Below are 14,702 nucleotides of genomic sequence, written 5' to 3'. Positions count from 1 at the left end.
AGTTGTAAACTCTTATAGGCTAAAACCAGGTCTCATTTGTTCTTTTGTTTTTGGAAGGTTTTTTTGCATTGAATATAATTGGACTCAACACTTACTGATTACTGATGAATATAATATTTAAGTTCCTACCTTTCAAAGTAACAAATGTAATTGGGGAGTTGGGGTTTTTTGTTTTGTTTTGGTTTGGTTTGGTTTAGTTTGGTTTTGTAGCACTTTACTAACATTTTCTGTGCCTTCTTTGTAGGTGCTACTATTGTTCTGCGGAACAAATTTTCAGCCAGCCAGTTTTGGGATGACTGCAGAAAATATAATGTCACTGTCATTCAGTATATCGGTGAACTGCTTCGGTATTTATGCAACTCACCCCAGGTAACTCTCCAAGTTTTATTACCTTTTTGAAATGAATAAGATGGCTGCTCAAGTTATTTTGGGTCCTGCTAAGCATCAGTTGATTTGTATATATCAGATTTTATTTTAGATTACAATTGTTTTTCATAGCAAAGTGCTTGGTACTACCCTATCATAAAGAAGGCATTTGCTTAATGACAGCTGCTGTTTTCTTTATAGATTTTAATTTATTGTGTTTACATAGATTCTAGTGTCGCCCGAATGCATCCCACCCTCCCCCATATTCCTCTCAAAATCTCATTTGCCCTCCTCCCCAGAGCACCCTCCCTCCTTCCCTTCAGGACTGACTATTCCATCCTATCATCCCCTTTCTCTTTGTCCTCTTTTCCTCTGATCCCTTTGATTCCGCCTCTGTCTCAATTCCATTCTTTAGTTCACATTTTTCATTGGGTTCCTCAAATGAGTGAGGTTATATGATATTTTTCTTTCTCTGCCTGACTTATTTCACTTAGCATAATAGTTTCCAGGTTGATCCATGTTGTCGCAAAGGTAAGATTTCCTTCTCTTTCATGGCCCCATAGTATTCCATTGTGTATATGTACCACATCTTTTTAATCCACTCATCCACTGATGGACACTGGGCTGTTTCCAGATCTTCACTGTTGTAAACAATGCTGCCATAAACATAGTGGTGCATTTCTCCTTTTGAATCGGTGATATGGTATTCTTGGGATATATTCCTAAAAGTGGGATGGCTGGGTCAAAAGGCAGTTCCATTTTAATTTTTTTTAACATGAAATATATCTTAATTTATTGTGTTTACATAGATTCTTGTGTCCCCCCCGAATACATCCTCTTCTCCCCGTGTTCCCTGGTACATTCCCACCCTGTTTCCCTCCCCATAACGCCCTTCCCTCTTCCCTCCTGGATTTGCTTTTCTGCTCTCATCCCATCCTATCACCCTATCATCCCCTTTCCCTCTGTCCGCTTTCCCTCTAGATCAGGGGTCTCAAACTCGCGGCCCACGGGCCGCATGCGGCCCGCCGAACAATTTTGTGCGGCCCGCAGACTAATCCATGAAGTTCAAAATATTTTGGATAAAATTAAGTAAGCCTAGGGGCCTACTTGTATTTTTCATTTCTCTAGCATCCTAGCTAGATATTAGCTTAGTTAACAGCAGTTGTGATGCGAACTACAGTTTCTGGTTGTTTTGTGACACTGAGTAAACTGCATGTACGATTGTGCTTGTTGTACTGATTTTTTTTTGTTTTCAACTGCAGTGAGAAAAGTGTTGCATAACAGTTGCCTTTTGTAGACCTAGTGCAGCCCGCTGAACGGCTGTGATCTTGCTCTGCGGCCCATATGCTGAGTTAAGTTTAAGACCCCTGCTCTAGATCCTTTGATCCCACCTCTGTCTCTATTCTGCTCCTCAGTTCCTATTGTTCATCAGATTCCTCAAATAAGTGAGGTCATATGATATTTTTCTTTCTCTACCTGGCTTATTTCACTTAGCATAATAATTTCCAGGTCCATCCATGTTGTCGCAAAAAGTAATATTTCCTTTTTCATCTCCCTATAGTATTCCATTGTGTATTACCACTGCTTTTTAATCCGTCCGTCCATTGTCGGACCCTTGGGCTATTTCCAGATCTTGGCTATTGTAAACAATGCTGCCATAAACATGGGGGTGCATTTCTCCTTTGGAATCACTGATATGCTCTTCTTTGTATATATTTCTAAAAGTGATGGCTGGGTACAAAGGCAGTTCGATTTTTAATTTTTTGAGGAATCTCCATATTGTTTTCCACAGTGGCTGCACCAATCTGCATTCCCACCAGCAGTGCAGGAGAGTTCCCTTTTCTCCACATCCTCGCCAGCACCTATTATGTATTGTTTTGTTAATGAGCACCATTCTGACAGGTGTGAGGTGATATCTCATTGTGGTTTTAATTTGCATTTCTCTAATGATTAGTGATATTGATCATTTTTTCATCTACCTATTGGCCATCTGTATGTCCTCTTTGGAGAAGTGTCTATTCATTTCTTTTGCCCACTTTTTGATTGGATTGTTTATTTTCCTGGTGTTCAGTTTTACAAGTTCTTTATAAATTTTGGTTATTAACCCCTTATCAGACATATTGTAGAATATGTTCTCCATTTGTGTGGTTGGTCTTTTTATTGTGTTCATATTGTCTTTAGCTGTGCAAAAGCTTTTCTGTCTCATATAGTCCCATTTGTTTATTTTGTCTTTTATTTCACTTGCCAGTGGAGATAAATCAGCAAATAGATTGCTGCAAGAGATGTCGGAGAGCTTACTGCCTGTGTTTTCTTCTAATATGCTTATGGTTTCATGACTTATAGTTAAGTCTTTTATCCATTTTAAGTTTATTTTTGTGAATGGTAGTCTAGTTTCATTTTTTTGCAGGTCCAATTTTCCCAGCACCATTTGTTAAAGAGATTGTCTTTACTCCATTGTATGCTCTTTCCTCCTTTGTCAAATATCAATTGGCCATAAAGGTGTAGGTTTATTTCTGAGTTCTCTGTTCTGTTCCATTGATCTGTATGCCTCTTCTTAAGCTAGTACAAGCTGTTTTAAGTACGATGTCCTCATAGTATAACTTGATATCAGAAAGTATGATACCACCCACTTTATTATTCTTTTTTAAGATTGCTGAGGCTATTCGTGTTCTCTTTTGGTTCCATATAAATTCTTGGAATATTTGTTCTATATATTTGAAGTATGTCATTGGTATTTTTTTTAACTTATTTATTAAATTTAATGCAGTGACATTGATAAATCAGGGTACATATGTTGAGAGAAAACATCTCTAGATTATTTTGACATTTGATTGTGCTGTATACCCCTCCCCCAAAGATAACTTGTCTTCTGTCACCTTCTATCTGGTTTTCTTTGTGCCCCTCCCCTCCCCCAACCCCTCTCTCCTTCTTCACCCCACCCCCCCTCCCCCCACCCCCGACCCCTGTTGCCATCACACTCTTGTTCATGTCTCTGAGTTTCATTTTTATGTCCCTTCTATGTATGGATTCATATAGTTCTTAGTTTTTTTTCTGATTTACTTATTTCACTCTGTATAATGTTATCAAGGTCCATCCATGTTATTGTAAATGATCCAATGTCATCATTTCTTATGGCTGAGTAGTATTCCATAGTATATATTTACCAAAGCTTTTTAACACACTCGTCCAATGATGGACACTTGGGCTGTTTCCAGATCTTCACTATTGTGAACAATGCTGCCACAAACATGGGGGTGCATTTCTCCTTTTGGAGCCGTTTTATGGTGTCCTTGGGGTATATTCCTAAAAGTGGGATAGCTGGGTCAAAAGGCAGTTCGATTTTCAGTTTTTTGAGGAATCTCCATACTGTTTTCCACAGTGGCTGCACCAGTCTGCATTCCCACCAGCAGTGCAGGAGGGTTCCCTTTTCTCCACATCCTCGCCAGCACTTATTCTGTGTTGTTTTGTTGATGAACGCCATTCTGACTGGTGTGAGGTGATATCTCATTGTAGTTTTAATTTGCATTTCTCTAATGATTAGTGATGTTGAGCATTTTTTCATATGCCTATTGGCCATCTGTATGTCCTCTTTGGAGAAGTGTCTATTCATCTCTTTTGCCCATTTTTGGATTGGATTGTTTGTCTTCCTGGTGTTGAGATTTACAGGTTCTTTATAAATTTTGGTTATTAACCCCTTATCAGACGTATTGTCAAATATGTTCTCCCATTGTGTAGTTTGTCTCTTTATTCTGTTCTTGTTGTCTTTAGCTGTGCAAAACTTTTTAGTTTGATATAGTCCCATTTGTTTATCCTGTCTTTTATTTCACTTCCCCGTGGAGATAAATCAGCAAATATATTGCTCCGAGAGATGTCTGAGAGCTCACTGCCTATGTTTTCTTCTAAGATGCTTATGGTTTCACGGCCTACATTTAAGTCTTTTATCCATTTTGAGTTTATTTTTGTGAGTGGTGTAAGCTGGTGATCTAGTTTCATTTTTTTGCAGGTAGCTGTCCAATTTTCCCAACCATTTGTTAAAGAGGCTGTCTTTACTCCATTGTATTTCCTTACCTCCTTTGTCAAATATCAGCTGTCTATAGAACTGTGGGTTTATTTCTGGGTTCTCTGTACTGTTCCATTGATCTATATGCCTGTTCTTATGCCAGTACCAGGCTGTTTTGAGTACAATGGCCTTGTAGTATAACTTGATATCAGGAAGTGTGATACCTCCCACTTTATTCTTCTTTTTTAAGATTGCTGAGGCTATTCGTGTTCTCTTTTGGTTCCATATAAATTTTTGGAATATGTGGTCTATATCTTTGAAGTATGTCATTGGTATTTTAATTGGTATTGCATTGAATTTATAGATTGCTTTGGGTAATATAGACATTTTAATGATGTTTATTCTTCCTAACCATGAGCACGGTATATGCTTCCACTTGTTTGTATCTTCCTTGATTTCTTTTATCAATGCTTTGTAATTTTCCGAGTACAAGTCTTTAGTCTCCTTGGTTAAGTTTATTCCTAGGTACTTTATTTTTTTTTGTTGTAATTGTGAAAGGGATTGTTTCCTTAATTTCTCTTTCTGACTGTTCATTGTTGGTGTATAAAAATGCCTCTGATTTCTGAGTATTGATTTTATATCTTGCCACTTTGCTGAATTCATTTATCAGGTCCAGTAGCTTTTTGATTGAGACTTTAGGGTTTTCTATATACAATATCATCTGCAAATAATGATAGTTTTACTTCTGCTTTTCCAACTTGAATGTCTTTTATTTCTTCTTCTTGTCTGATTGCTGTGGCCAGGACCTCCAGGACCATGTTAAATAAGAGTGGTGAAAGGGGGCACCCCTGCCTTGTTCCTGATCTTAAGGGTATTGCTTTTAATTTTTGCCCATTGAGTATGATGTTGGCTGTGGGTTTCTCATAGATGGCTTTTATCATGTCGAGGTATGTTCCCTGTATTCCCACTTTGCTGAGAGTTTTGATCATGAATGGGTGCTGGACTTTATCAAATGCTTTTTCTGCATCAATTGAAATTATCATATGGTTTTTCTCCTTCTTTTTGTTTATGTGATGAATCACATTGATTGATTTACGAATATTGTACCAGCCTTGCCTCCCCAGAATAAATCCCACTTAATCATGGTGCATGATTTCTTCCATATATTGTTGGATCCGGTTTGCTAATATTTTGTTGAGGATTTTAGCATCTATATTCATCAGAGATATTGGCCTATAATTTTTTTTCTTTGTGTTGTCTTTGCCTGGTTTTGGAATCAGAATTATGCTCGCCTCATAAAAGGAGCTTGGAAGTCTTCCTTCCTCTTGAATTTTTTTAAATAGCCTGAGAAGGATAGGAGTTAGTTCTTCTTTGAATATTTGTTATAATTCCATTGTGAAGCCATTGGGCCCCGGACTTTTCTTTGTTGGGAGTTTTTTGATAACTGTTTCGATCTCATTTGTTGTAATCGGTCTGTTTAGGTTTTCTGATTCTTCCAGATTGATTTTTGGAAGATTGTATGTTTCAAGGAATTTATCCATTTCATCTAGGTTGTCCAGTATTTTGGCATACAGTTCTTCATAGTATTTTCTTACAATATTTTGTATTTCTGTTGTGTCAGTTGTTATTTCTCCTCTCTCATTTCTAATTTTATTTATTTGAGTCCTCTCTCTCTTTTTCTTGGTGAGTCTACTTAAAGGTTCATCAATCTTGCTTACCTTTTCAAAGAACCAGCTCCTAGTTTCATTGATCCTCTGTATTGTTTCTTTAGCCTCTATGTCATTTATTTCTGCTCTGATCTTTATTATTTCCTTCCTTCTACTACATTTGGGCTTTACTTGCTGTTCTTTTTCTAATTCTTTTAGATGCAGGGTTAAGTTGTTTATTTGAGCTTTTTCTAGCTTCTGAAAGTGTGCCTGTAGTGCTATGAACTTCCCTCTCAGCACTGCCTTCGCTGTGTCCCATAAATTTTGAGTTGTTGTATGCTCATTGTCATTCGTTTCTAGGAATTTTTTTATTTCTTCTTTGATCTCATTCTTAATCCATTCATTATTTAACACCCTGCTATTTAGTTTCCATGTGTTTGAGAATTTTTGAGCTTTTCTGTTGTGATTCATTTCCAGTTTCATGCCGTTGTGTTCGGAGAAAGTGCTTGATATAATTTCAGTCCTCTTAAATTTGTTGAGAGCACTTTTGTGCCCTAACATGTGGTCTATCCTAGAGAATGTACCATGAGCACTTGAAAAGAATGTATATTCTGCTGTTTTAGGGTAAAAGGTTCTGAAGATATCTATTAAATCGAGTTGGTCTAATATGTCCTTTAAGTCTGCTGTTTCTTTGTTAATTTTCTTTCTTGAGGATCTATCTAGTGATGTTAGTGGGGTATTGAAATCCCCTACTATTATAGTATTGCTGTTAATCTCGCTCTTTAAATCCATCAAAGTCTGCTTTATATATTTGGGTGCTCCTATATTAGGTGCATAGATATTTATAATAGCTATATCTTCCTGTTGGATCACTCCCTTTATCATTATGTAGTGGCCTTCTTTATCTCTTACTATATCCTTTGTTTTAAAGTCCAATTTGTCTGATATAAGTATTGCTACCCCAGCTTTTTCTTCATTTCCGTTTGCATGAAATGTTTTTTTCCATCCTTTTACCTTCAATCTATGTGTGTCTTTTGTTCTAAGGTGTGTCTCTTGTACACAACATATGTATGGGTCCTGTTTTCTTATCCCCACAGCTACCCTATGTCTTTTGATTGGATCATTTAATCCATTTACATTTAAGGTTATTATTGATATGTAGTTGTTTATTGCCATTTTCTTCTTTAAAGGTGTATTCCTTTTTTGCTATATTCTTTTCCCACTTTGATCTGTTTACAACAGGCCCCTTAACATTTCCTGCAGCATTGGTTTGGTTGTAATGAATTCCTTGAGTTGTTTTTTGTCTGGGAAGCTTTTTATTTCTCCTTCGATTTTAAACGATAGCCTTGCTGGATAAAGTAGTCTTGGTTGTAGGTTCTTGTTCTGCATTACTTTGAATATTTCTTGCCATTCCCTTCTGGCCTCAAGTGTTTCTGTTGTGAAGTCGGATATCACCTTTGTAGGTGATAACTTTTTTTTCTCTTGCAGCTTTTAATATTTTCTCTTTATCACTTAGCTTTGGTATTTTAATTATGATGTTTCTTGGTGTAGGTTTCTTTGGGTTTCTCTTAAATGGAGTCCTCTGTGCTTCTTGGACTTGTGAAAGTTTCTCTTGCATTAATTTAGGGAAGTTTTCAGCTATGATTTGATTGAACAAAGTCTCTATCCCTTGTTCTTTTTCTTCTTCTTCAGGAACCCCTATGATGCGGATGTTATTTCTCTTAATGTTGTCACAGAGCTCTCTAAGAGTTTCCTCTGACTTTTTGAGTCTCTTTTCTCTTTTCTTCTCTGCTTTCATGCCTTCATTCCAGTTGTCCTCTAACTTGCTGATTCGATCTTCTGCTCTATCTATCCTGTTTTTAATTCCTCCCATTGTGGTCTTTATTTCTGATGTTGTATTTGTCATTTCTGACTGATTCTTTTTTATACTTGCTATTTCTTTATTTAGGTGTTCATAATGACCATCCACTGTTGTTCTAAGATCCCTAAGCATCCTTACAATCATTATTTTGAACTCCACATCTGGAAGTTTGATTATTTCCATATCACTCTGTTCATCTCCTGAAGGTTTCATTTGGATTGCACTTTTTTGTCTTCTCATTTTTGGTGTTTTGTTTGTAGAGTTGATTGAGTCTAGGCTTGGTGTTGTCTGCCTCCAGTTTTCAGTTGTGTTTGTTATTTCTAGGTCTTCTTGGGTTGGTATCAGCTATTATTTGTAAACCACTTTTGGATTTGGGCAGCTTTGAAGTCTTGATTTGTTTGTTTTCTTAACAGATGATAGTCTTGTTTACTGATCTCAGCAGGGGGCTTCCTTGAAACTGTATCCAGGAATGCTGTGGGTGTAACCTGAGACTCTGAAGGTCTCTTCCATCAACTAATCTCACTGGGGGCAGGGTTTTCTCTCAGCTTCAGTTGGGGGAGGTATATCTCAGATCTCCATGGAGACCTGAGTTACTGCCCCTCCTCCCCACTTCTTGTTTTCAGCTGTGTCTTGTTGTGCTGATTGGAGCTGGATAGATGTCCAAAGATCTCTGATCCAGAAGCACTTCAGCTCTGTTTTGTGAAAGGTTCAGTCCCTCCCCCAGCTATGGCCACCTCCAGCACAGATGAGTCAGCTTTTTTAGTTCGTTTCCTGCATTCCTTAGCCCCTCACAGTCTGTCCCTCTCCCTGTCCTTTCCACTTGGGAGATAAGCTGGTCTTTTCAACACACCTCGCTCCCTGGTCGCCAGGCAAGTGGCTGTGAGCAGTAGTTTCTGCTCTTTTCCCTGTGTGAGATCCCCTCTGGGCTCTCAGCCTCACACCCCCCCCCTCAGTTCCTGTAAGCAGAGGAGATTCAGGCGCTCCCTACCAGGATTGTTGTGGCTTCTTCTTTGCTCCTTGGTTTTTGAGAGCTGTTCTTGCAGTTCAGAGTTGGTTTTTTATGCTGATTTTTCCTAAATTGATTTGTATTCCAGTTTGATGGTGAGAGCTGGGCGTCCGCCTACTCCACTGCTATCTTTTTCTCCTGTCATTGGTATTTTAATAGGAATTGCATTGACTTTATAAATTGCTTTGAGTAATATAGACATTTTAATTATGTTTATTCTTTCTATCTATGAACACAGTATATGCTTCCACTTGTTTGTATCTTCCTTGATTTCTTTTATCAATGATTTATAATTTTCTGAGTATAAGTCTTTAACCTCCCTGGTTAAATTTACTCCTAGATACTTTATTTTTTTGGGTTGCAATAGAGAAGGGGATTGTTTTTCTTAATTTCTCTTTCAGACAGATCATTGTTGGTGTATAAAAATGCCTCTGGTTTCTGAGTATTAATTTTATATCCTGACACCTTATTGAATTCATTTATCCAGTCCAGAAATTTTTTGACTGTGACTTTAGGGTTTTCTATGTATATCATATCATCAGCAAATAATGATGGTTTTACTTCTTCTTTTCCAGTTTGGATGCCTTTTATTTCTTCTTCTTGTCTGATTGCTATAGCTAGAACTTCCAGAACTATGTTGAATAAGAGTGGTGAAAGGCGGCACCCCTGCTTTGTTCCTGATCTTAAGGGGATTGCTTTTAACTTTTGCCCATTGAGTATGATGTTGGCTGTGAACCTGTAATAGATGGCCTTTATCATGTTGAGGTATGTTCCCTGTATTCCCACTTTGCTGAGAATTTTAATCATAAATGGATGCTGTATTTTATTGAATGCTTTTTCTGCATCTATTGATATTATCATGTGGTTTTTCTCCTTCCTTTTGGTTATGTGATGAATCCGATTGATTGATTGGCAAATATTGTACCAGCCTTTCCTCCCCAGAATAAGTCCCACTTGATCATGATGTGTGATTTTTTTCATGTATTGCTGGATCCAGTTTGCTAATATTTTGTTGAGAATTTTAACATCTAAATTCATCAGGGATATTGACCTATACTTTTCTTTCTTTGAGTTGTCTTTGCCAGGTTTTGGAATCAGAATGATGCTCGCCTCATAATAGGAGCTTGGAAGTTTTGCAATAGCTTGAGAAGGATAGACGTTATTTCTTCTTTGAATGTTTCGTAGAATTTGCCTGTTAAGCCATCAGGCCCAGGGCTTTTGTATGTTGGGAGTATTCTGATAACTGTTTTAATCTCATTTGTTGTAATCAGTCTATTTAGCTTTTCTGATTCTTCTAGATTGATTTTTGAAACATTATATTTTTCAAGGAATTTGTCCATTTCACCTAGGTTGTCTAATTTTTTGGCATACAGTTCTTCATAGTATTTTCTTACAATTCTTTGTATTTCTGCTGTGTCCATTGTTACTTCTCCACCCTCATTTCTAATTTTATTTATTTGAGTCCTTTCACTTTTTTTCTTGGTGAACCTGGCTAAGGGTTCATCAATCTTGTTTACTTTTTCAAAGAACCAGCTCTATGTTTCATTGATCCTCTGTATTGTTTTTTTAGTCTCTATGTCATTTATTTCCACTCTGATCTTTATTATTTCCTTCCTTCTACTTTCTCTAGGCTTTACTTGTTGTTCTTTTTCTAGTTCTTTTAGTTGCAGGATTAAGTTGTTTATTTGAGCTTTTTCTAGCTTCTTAAGGTATGCCTGTAATGCTATGAACTTCCCTTGCAGGACTGCTTTTGCTGTGTCCCACAGATTTTGAATTGTTGTATGCTCATTTTCATTTGTTTCAAGGAAATTTTTTATTTCTTCCTTGATCTCATTGTTGACCCATTTGTTATTTAATAACATGCTGTTTAGTTTCTAAGTGTTTGAGTGTTTTTCAATTTTTCTATTGTAGTTGATGTCTAGTTTTATGCCATTGTGGTCAGAGAAGATGCTTGATATCGTTTCAATCTTTTTAAATTTGTTGAGACTCATGTTATGCCCTAATATGTGGTCTATCCTAGAGAATGTACCATGTGCATTTGAAAAGAATGTATATTCTGCTGCTTTAGGGTGAAAGGTTCTGAAGATATCTATTAAATCCAGTTGATCTAGTGTGTCTTTCAATTCTGCTGTTTCTTTGTTAATTTTCTTTCTTGAGGATCTATCCATTGATATTAGAGAGGTATTAAAATTTCCTACTATTGGCCCTGGCCAGTTGGCTCAGCGGTAGAGCGTTGGCCTGGCATGCGGGGTACTTGGGTTTGATTCCCAGCCAGGGCACATAGGAGAAGCGCCCATTTGCTTCTCCACCCCCCCTTCCTCTCTGTCTCTCTCTTCCCCTCCCACAGCCAAGGCTCTATTGGAGCAAAGATGGCCCGGGTGCTGGGGATGGCTCCTTGGCCTCTGCCCCAGGCGCTAGGGTGGCTCTGGTTGCGGCAGAGCAATGCCCCAGAGGGGCAGAGCATCGCCCCCTGGTGGGCAGAGCATCGCCCCTGGTGGACGTGCCAGGTGAATCCTGGTAGGGCGCATGTGGGAGTCTGTCTGACTGTCTCTCCCCATTTCCAGCTTCAGAAAAATACAAAAAAAAAATTTCCTACTATTATAGTATTGCTGTTGAATCTGCCTTTCTGTCTATCAATGTCTACTTTATATATGTAGGTGCTCCTATATTAGGTGCATAGATATTTCTAATACTTATCTCTTCCTGTTAGATTGCTCCTTTTATCATTATGTAGTGACCTTCTTTTTTTTTTTTTTTGTATTTTTCTGAAGCTGGAAACGGGGAGAGACAGTCAGACAGACTCCCGCATGCGCCCCACCGGGATCCACCCGGCACGCCCACCAGGGGCGACGCTCTGCCCACCAGGGGGCAATGCTCTGTCTCTCCAGGGCATCGCTCTGCTGTGACCAGAGCCACTCTAGCGCCTGGGGCAGAGGCCAAGGAGCCATCCCCAGTGCCCGGGCCATCTTTGCTCCCATGGAGCCTTGGCTGCGGGAGGGGAAGAGAGAGACAGAGAGGAAGGAGGGGAGGGGGTGGAGAAGCAAATGGGTGCTTCTCCTGTGTGCCCTGGCCGGGAATCGAACCCGGGTCCCCTGCACGCCAGGCTGACGCTCTACCGCTGAGCCAACCGGCCAGGGTCTGTAGTGACCTTCTTTATCCCTTACAATAGTCTGTGTTTGCTTTAAAGTCTATTTTGTAAGATATAAGTATTGCTACCCTAGCTTTTTTTCATTTCCATTTGCCTGAAATATTTATTTCATCCTTTTACTTTCAGTCTATGTGTATCTTTTGTTTTGAGGTGTGTCTCCTGTAGACAGCATATGTACAGGTCCTGTTTCTTATCCATTCAGCTACCCTATGTCTTTTGATTAGAGCATTTAATCCATTTACATTTAAGGTTATTATTGATATGTAGTTGTTTATTGCCATTTTATTCTTTAAATCTACGTTCCTGTTTTATTATATTTTTCCCCCTTTGTTCTGTTTATAACAGTCCCCTTAACATTTCTTGCAGCATTGGTTTGGTTGTAATAAATATCTTGAGTATTTTTTTTGTCTGTAAAGCTTTTTATTTTTCCTTCAATTTTAAATGACAGTCTGGCTGGATAAGGAACTCGTGGTTGTAGGCTCTTCTTCTGCATTACTTTAAATATATCTTGCCATTCCCTTCTGGCTTCAAGTGTTTCTGTTGAGAAGTCAGATATCATTCTTATGTGGGCTCCTTTGTAGGTGACTGACTTTTTTTGTCTTGCAGCTTTTAGTATTTTTTCTTTATCTCTTTGCTTTTGTTTTTTAATTATGATGTATTTTGGTGTAGGTTTCTTTGGGTTGCTCTTTAATGGAATTCTCTGTGCTTCTTGAACTTCTGTGACTTTTTTCTGCATCAATTTAGAGAAGTTTTCAGCTATGATTTCTTCAAACAGATTCTCTATCCTTTGTTCTTTCTCTTCTTCTTCAGGAACCCCTATGATGCGGATGTTGTTTCTCTTTATGTTGTCACAGACCTTCTCAGATTTTCATCAAATCTTTTGAACCTCTTTTCTTTTTGCTGCTCCTCTTCCATGCTTTGGTTTATCTTGATTCTAATCGCTAATTCAATCCTCTGCTTCATCCAGCCTGCTTTGAATTCCTTCTAGTGTAGTCTTCTTCATTTCTGATATTGTATTTGTCATTTTTGACTGGTTCTTCTTTATTTCAATGTCCTTTTTGATGCTTGTTATCTCTTTATTTAAGTGCTCATTGTGTCCATCCATTGTTGCTCTAAGATCTTTGAGACTTCTAATAATCATTATTTTAAACTCTGCATCCAGTAGTTTGGTTATTTCCATCTCACTCAGTTCTTTTTCTGGGGATTTCTCTTGTTGATTCATTTGGATTGCATTTCTCTGTCTTCTCATTTTGTCTATGTATACACTTCTCATTTGGGTATGTTGTTTGTTAAGGTAGCTAAGTCTAGGGTTGGTATTGTCTGCCTCCAATTTTCAGTTGTGTTATTTTTAGGTCTTCTTGTGTTGGCACCAGCTATTGTTTGTAATCCGCTGTGGGCTACTTATCTACTATCACTGTTCTTTTTGCTGTTTGTGTCAGCATTTTCTATGTCTTAGCTGGGTCAGATGTGAGAATCCCTTCTTTAAGCTTTCACTCTAATGAGGGTTGTTAGGTCCTGAACTGGTGCTTTCCATATCTGGCTGCTCAGTGTGCCTGCCCTGGACCTTCCTGTCTCAGGCCTAGTGCAGATCAGTGGGGGTCACTGCCTATGACTGGCTCTTATATACTTTTTTGGAGCTACAGCTGATCCAGATCTTGTGGCTGTCTCTGCTGGGCCCAGGTGCTGTTGTAAATATCAGCTGTACTCTTAGGCTTCCTTTTATCTACTCTTGGCCTGGGGGAAATTTCTTTAAAAGTTCTAGTTCCCCTGAGATCCACTTTCTGTTGCCTCTTATTGCTGACTACTTGTTAGGCTCAGTACTGAAATTCAGTGATTAGGTACGGTATTGGACTTTGCCTTCCCCTTAACCTCAGGTGTCATTCTATCTAGACTTTTTATTTATTTTATTTTATTCTTCTTTTTCAGCACTCAGTAGGGTGTAGTCACAGGGGTCCAGTGGGTGTGGCCCCTGTGCTCCCGTTGTGTGGTCTGTCCACCGACCCCCTGCCACTGTTGCTGCCTGCGGTGCTTGGAATCAGGTGCTGCAGGTGCCAGCCCACCTCCATAGCCACTGCTGCCTCTGCTGTCCCGGGTGGGCTCATGCACCCTTGAGTGCACCTGCTTGAACTGCTTCCAAGGCCACCCCAGCCTCCTCTGCCACTGACAGTGAACCTTTACTATGGGCAGGTTTGTGCACAAGCATGGGCCTCCGCAGCATCTGCCAGGGCTTCCACCTCCCCAGGTGGGCCAACACGTGGCCGCTCAGACCACCCCCGAGGTCACCTGGCCTCCGCTGCCGCTGAGGGCATGCCCATGCCACAGGTGAATTTGCAAGTCAGCCTGAACCTCCACAGTTCCACCCTCTCTGGCAGGCTTGCGCATGCCTACACAGAACCCCTTCACTGTATCTCTGGCTTCCACCCCTGCCAAGGGCAGGCCCATGCCACAGGCAGGACTGTGTGCAAGCCTGGACATCTGCAGCGGCTGCTGCAGTTTCCACCTTTGCGGTCCAGCCACACACACTCACTCAGACTGCCCTGGCCTTCACATCCGTGCTAGGCCTCCTCCAACCCACTTGCCCTTGGCAAGCACTCAGCAGCACAGGGGAGGTGGTGTAGCTTAGACCTCTGCACTCACTATTTGTGTCCCTAATGTGCTGCTTGCCTCGAAGTGCC

The 14,702-nt window shown here is 39.5% G+C and overlaps 1 protein-coding gene across 1 annotated transcript in view; it reads left to right on the top strand.

The window, feature by feature from the left end:
• SLC27A2 (solute carrier family 27 member 2) overlaps window positions 1-14,702 on the top strand; it is a 74,343-nt gene that overhangs the window by 19,041 nt on the left and 40,600 nt on the right. The window contains exon 4 of the mRNA XM_066276442.1: window positions 245-369. Within this exon, the coding sequence (XP_066132539.1) occupies window positions 245-369 (125 nt within the window). The remainder of the gene's footprint in view (window positions 1-244; window positions 370-14,702) is intronic.

Source organism: Saccopteryx bilineata, chromosome 4, assembly GCF_036850765.1.
Source record: "Saccopteryx bilineata isolate mSacBil1 chromosome 4, mSacBil1_pri_phased_curated, whole genome shotgun sequence".
In the NCBI taxonomy this organism is placed as follows: domain Eukaryota; kingdom Metazoa; phylum Chordata; class Mammalia; order Chiroptera; family Emballonuridae; genus Saccopteryx; species Saccopteryx bilineata.
The sequence above is the reverse complement of the archived record's forward strand: the minus strand, read 5'-3'. Positions and strand labels throughout refer to the sequence as shown.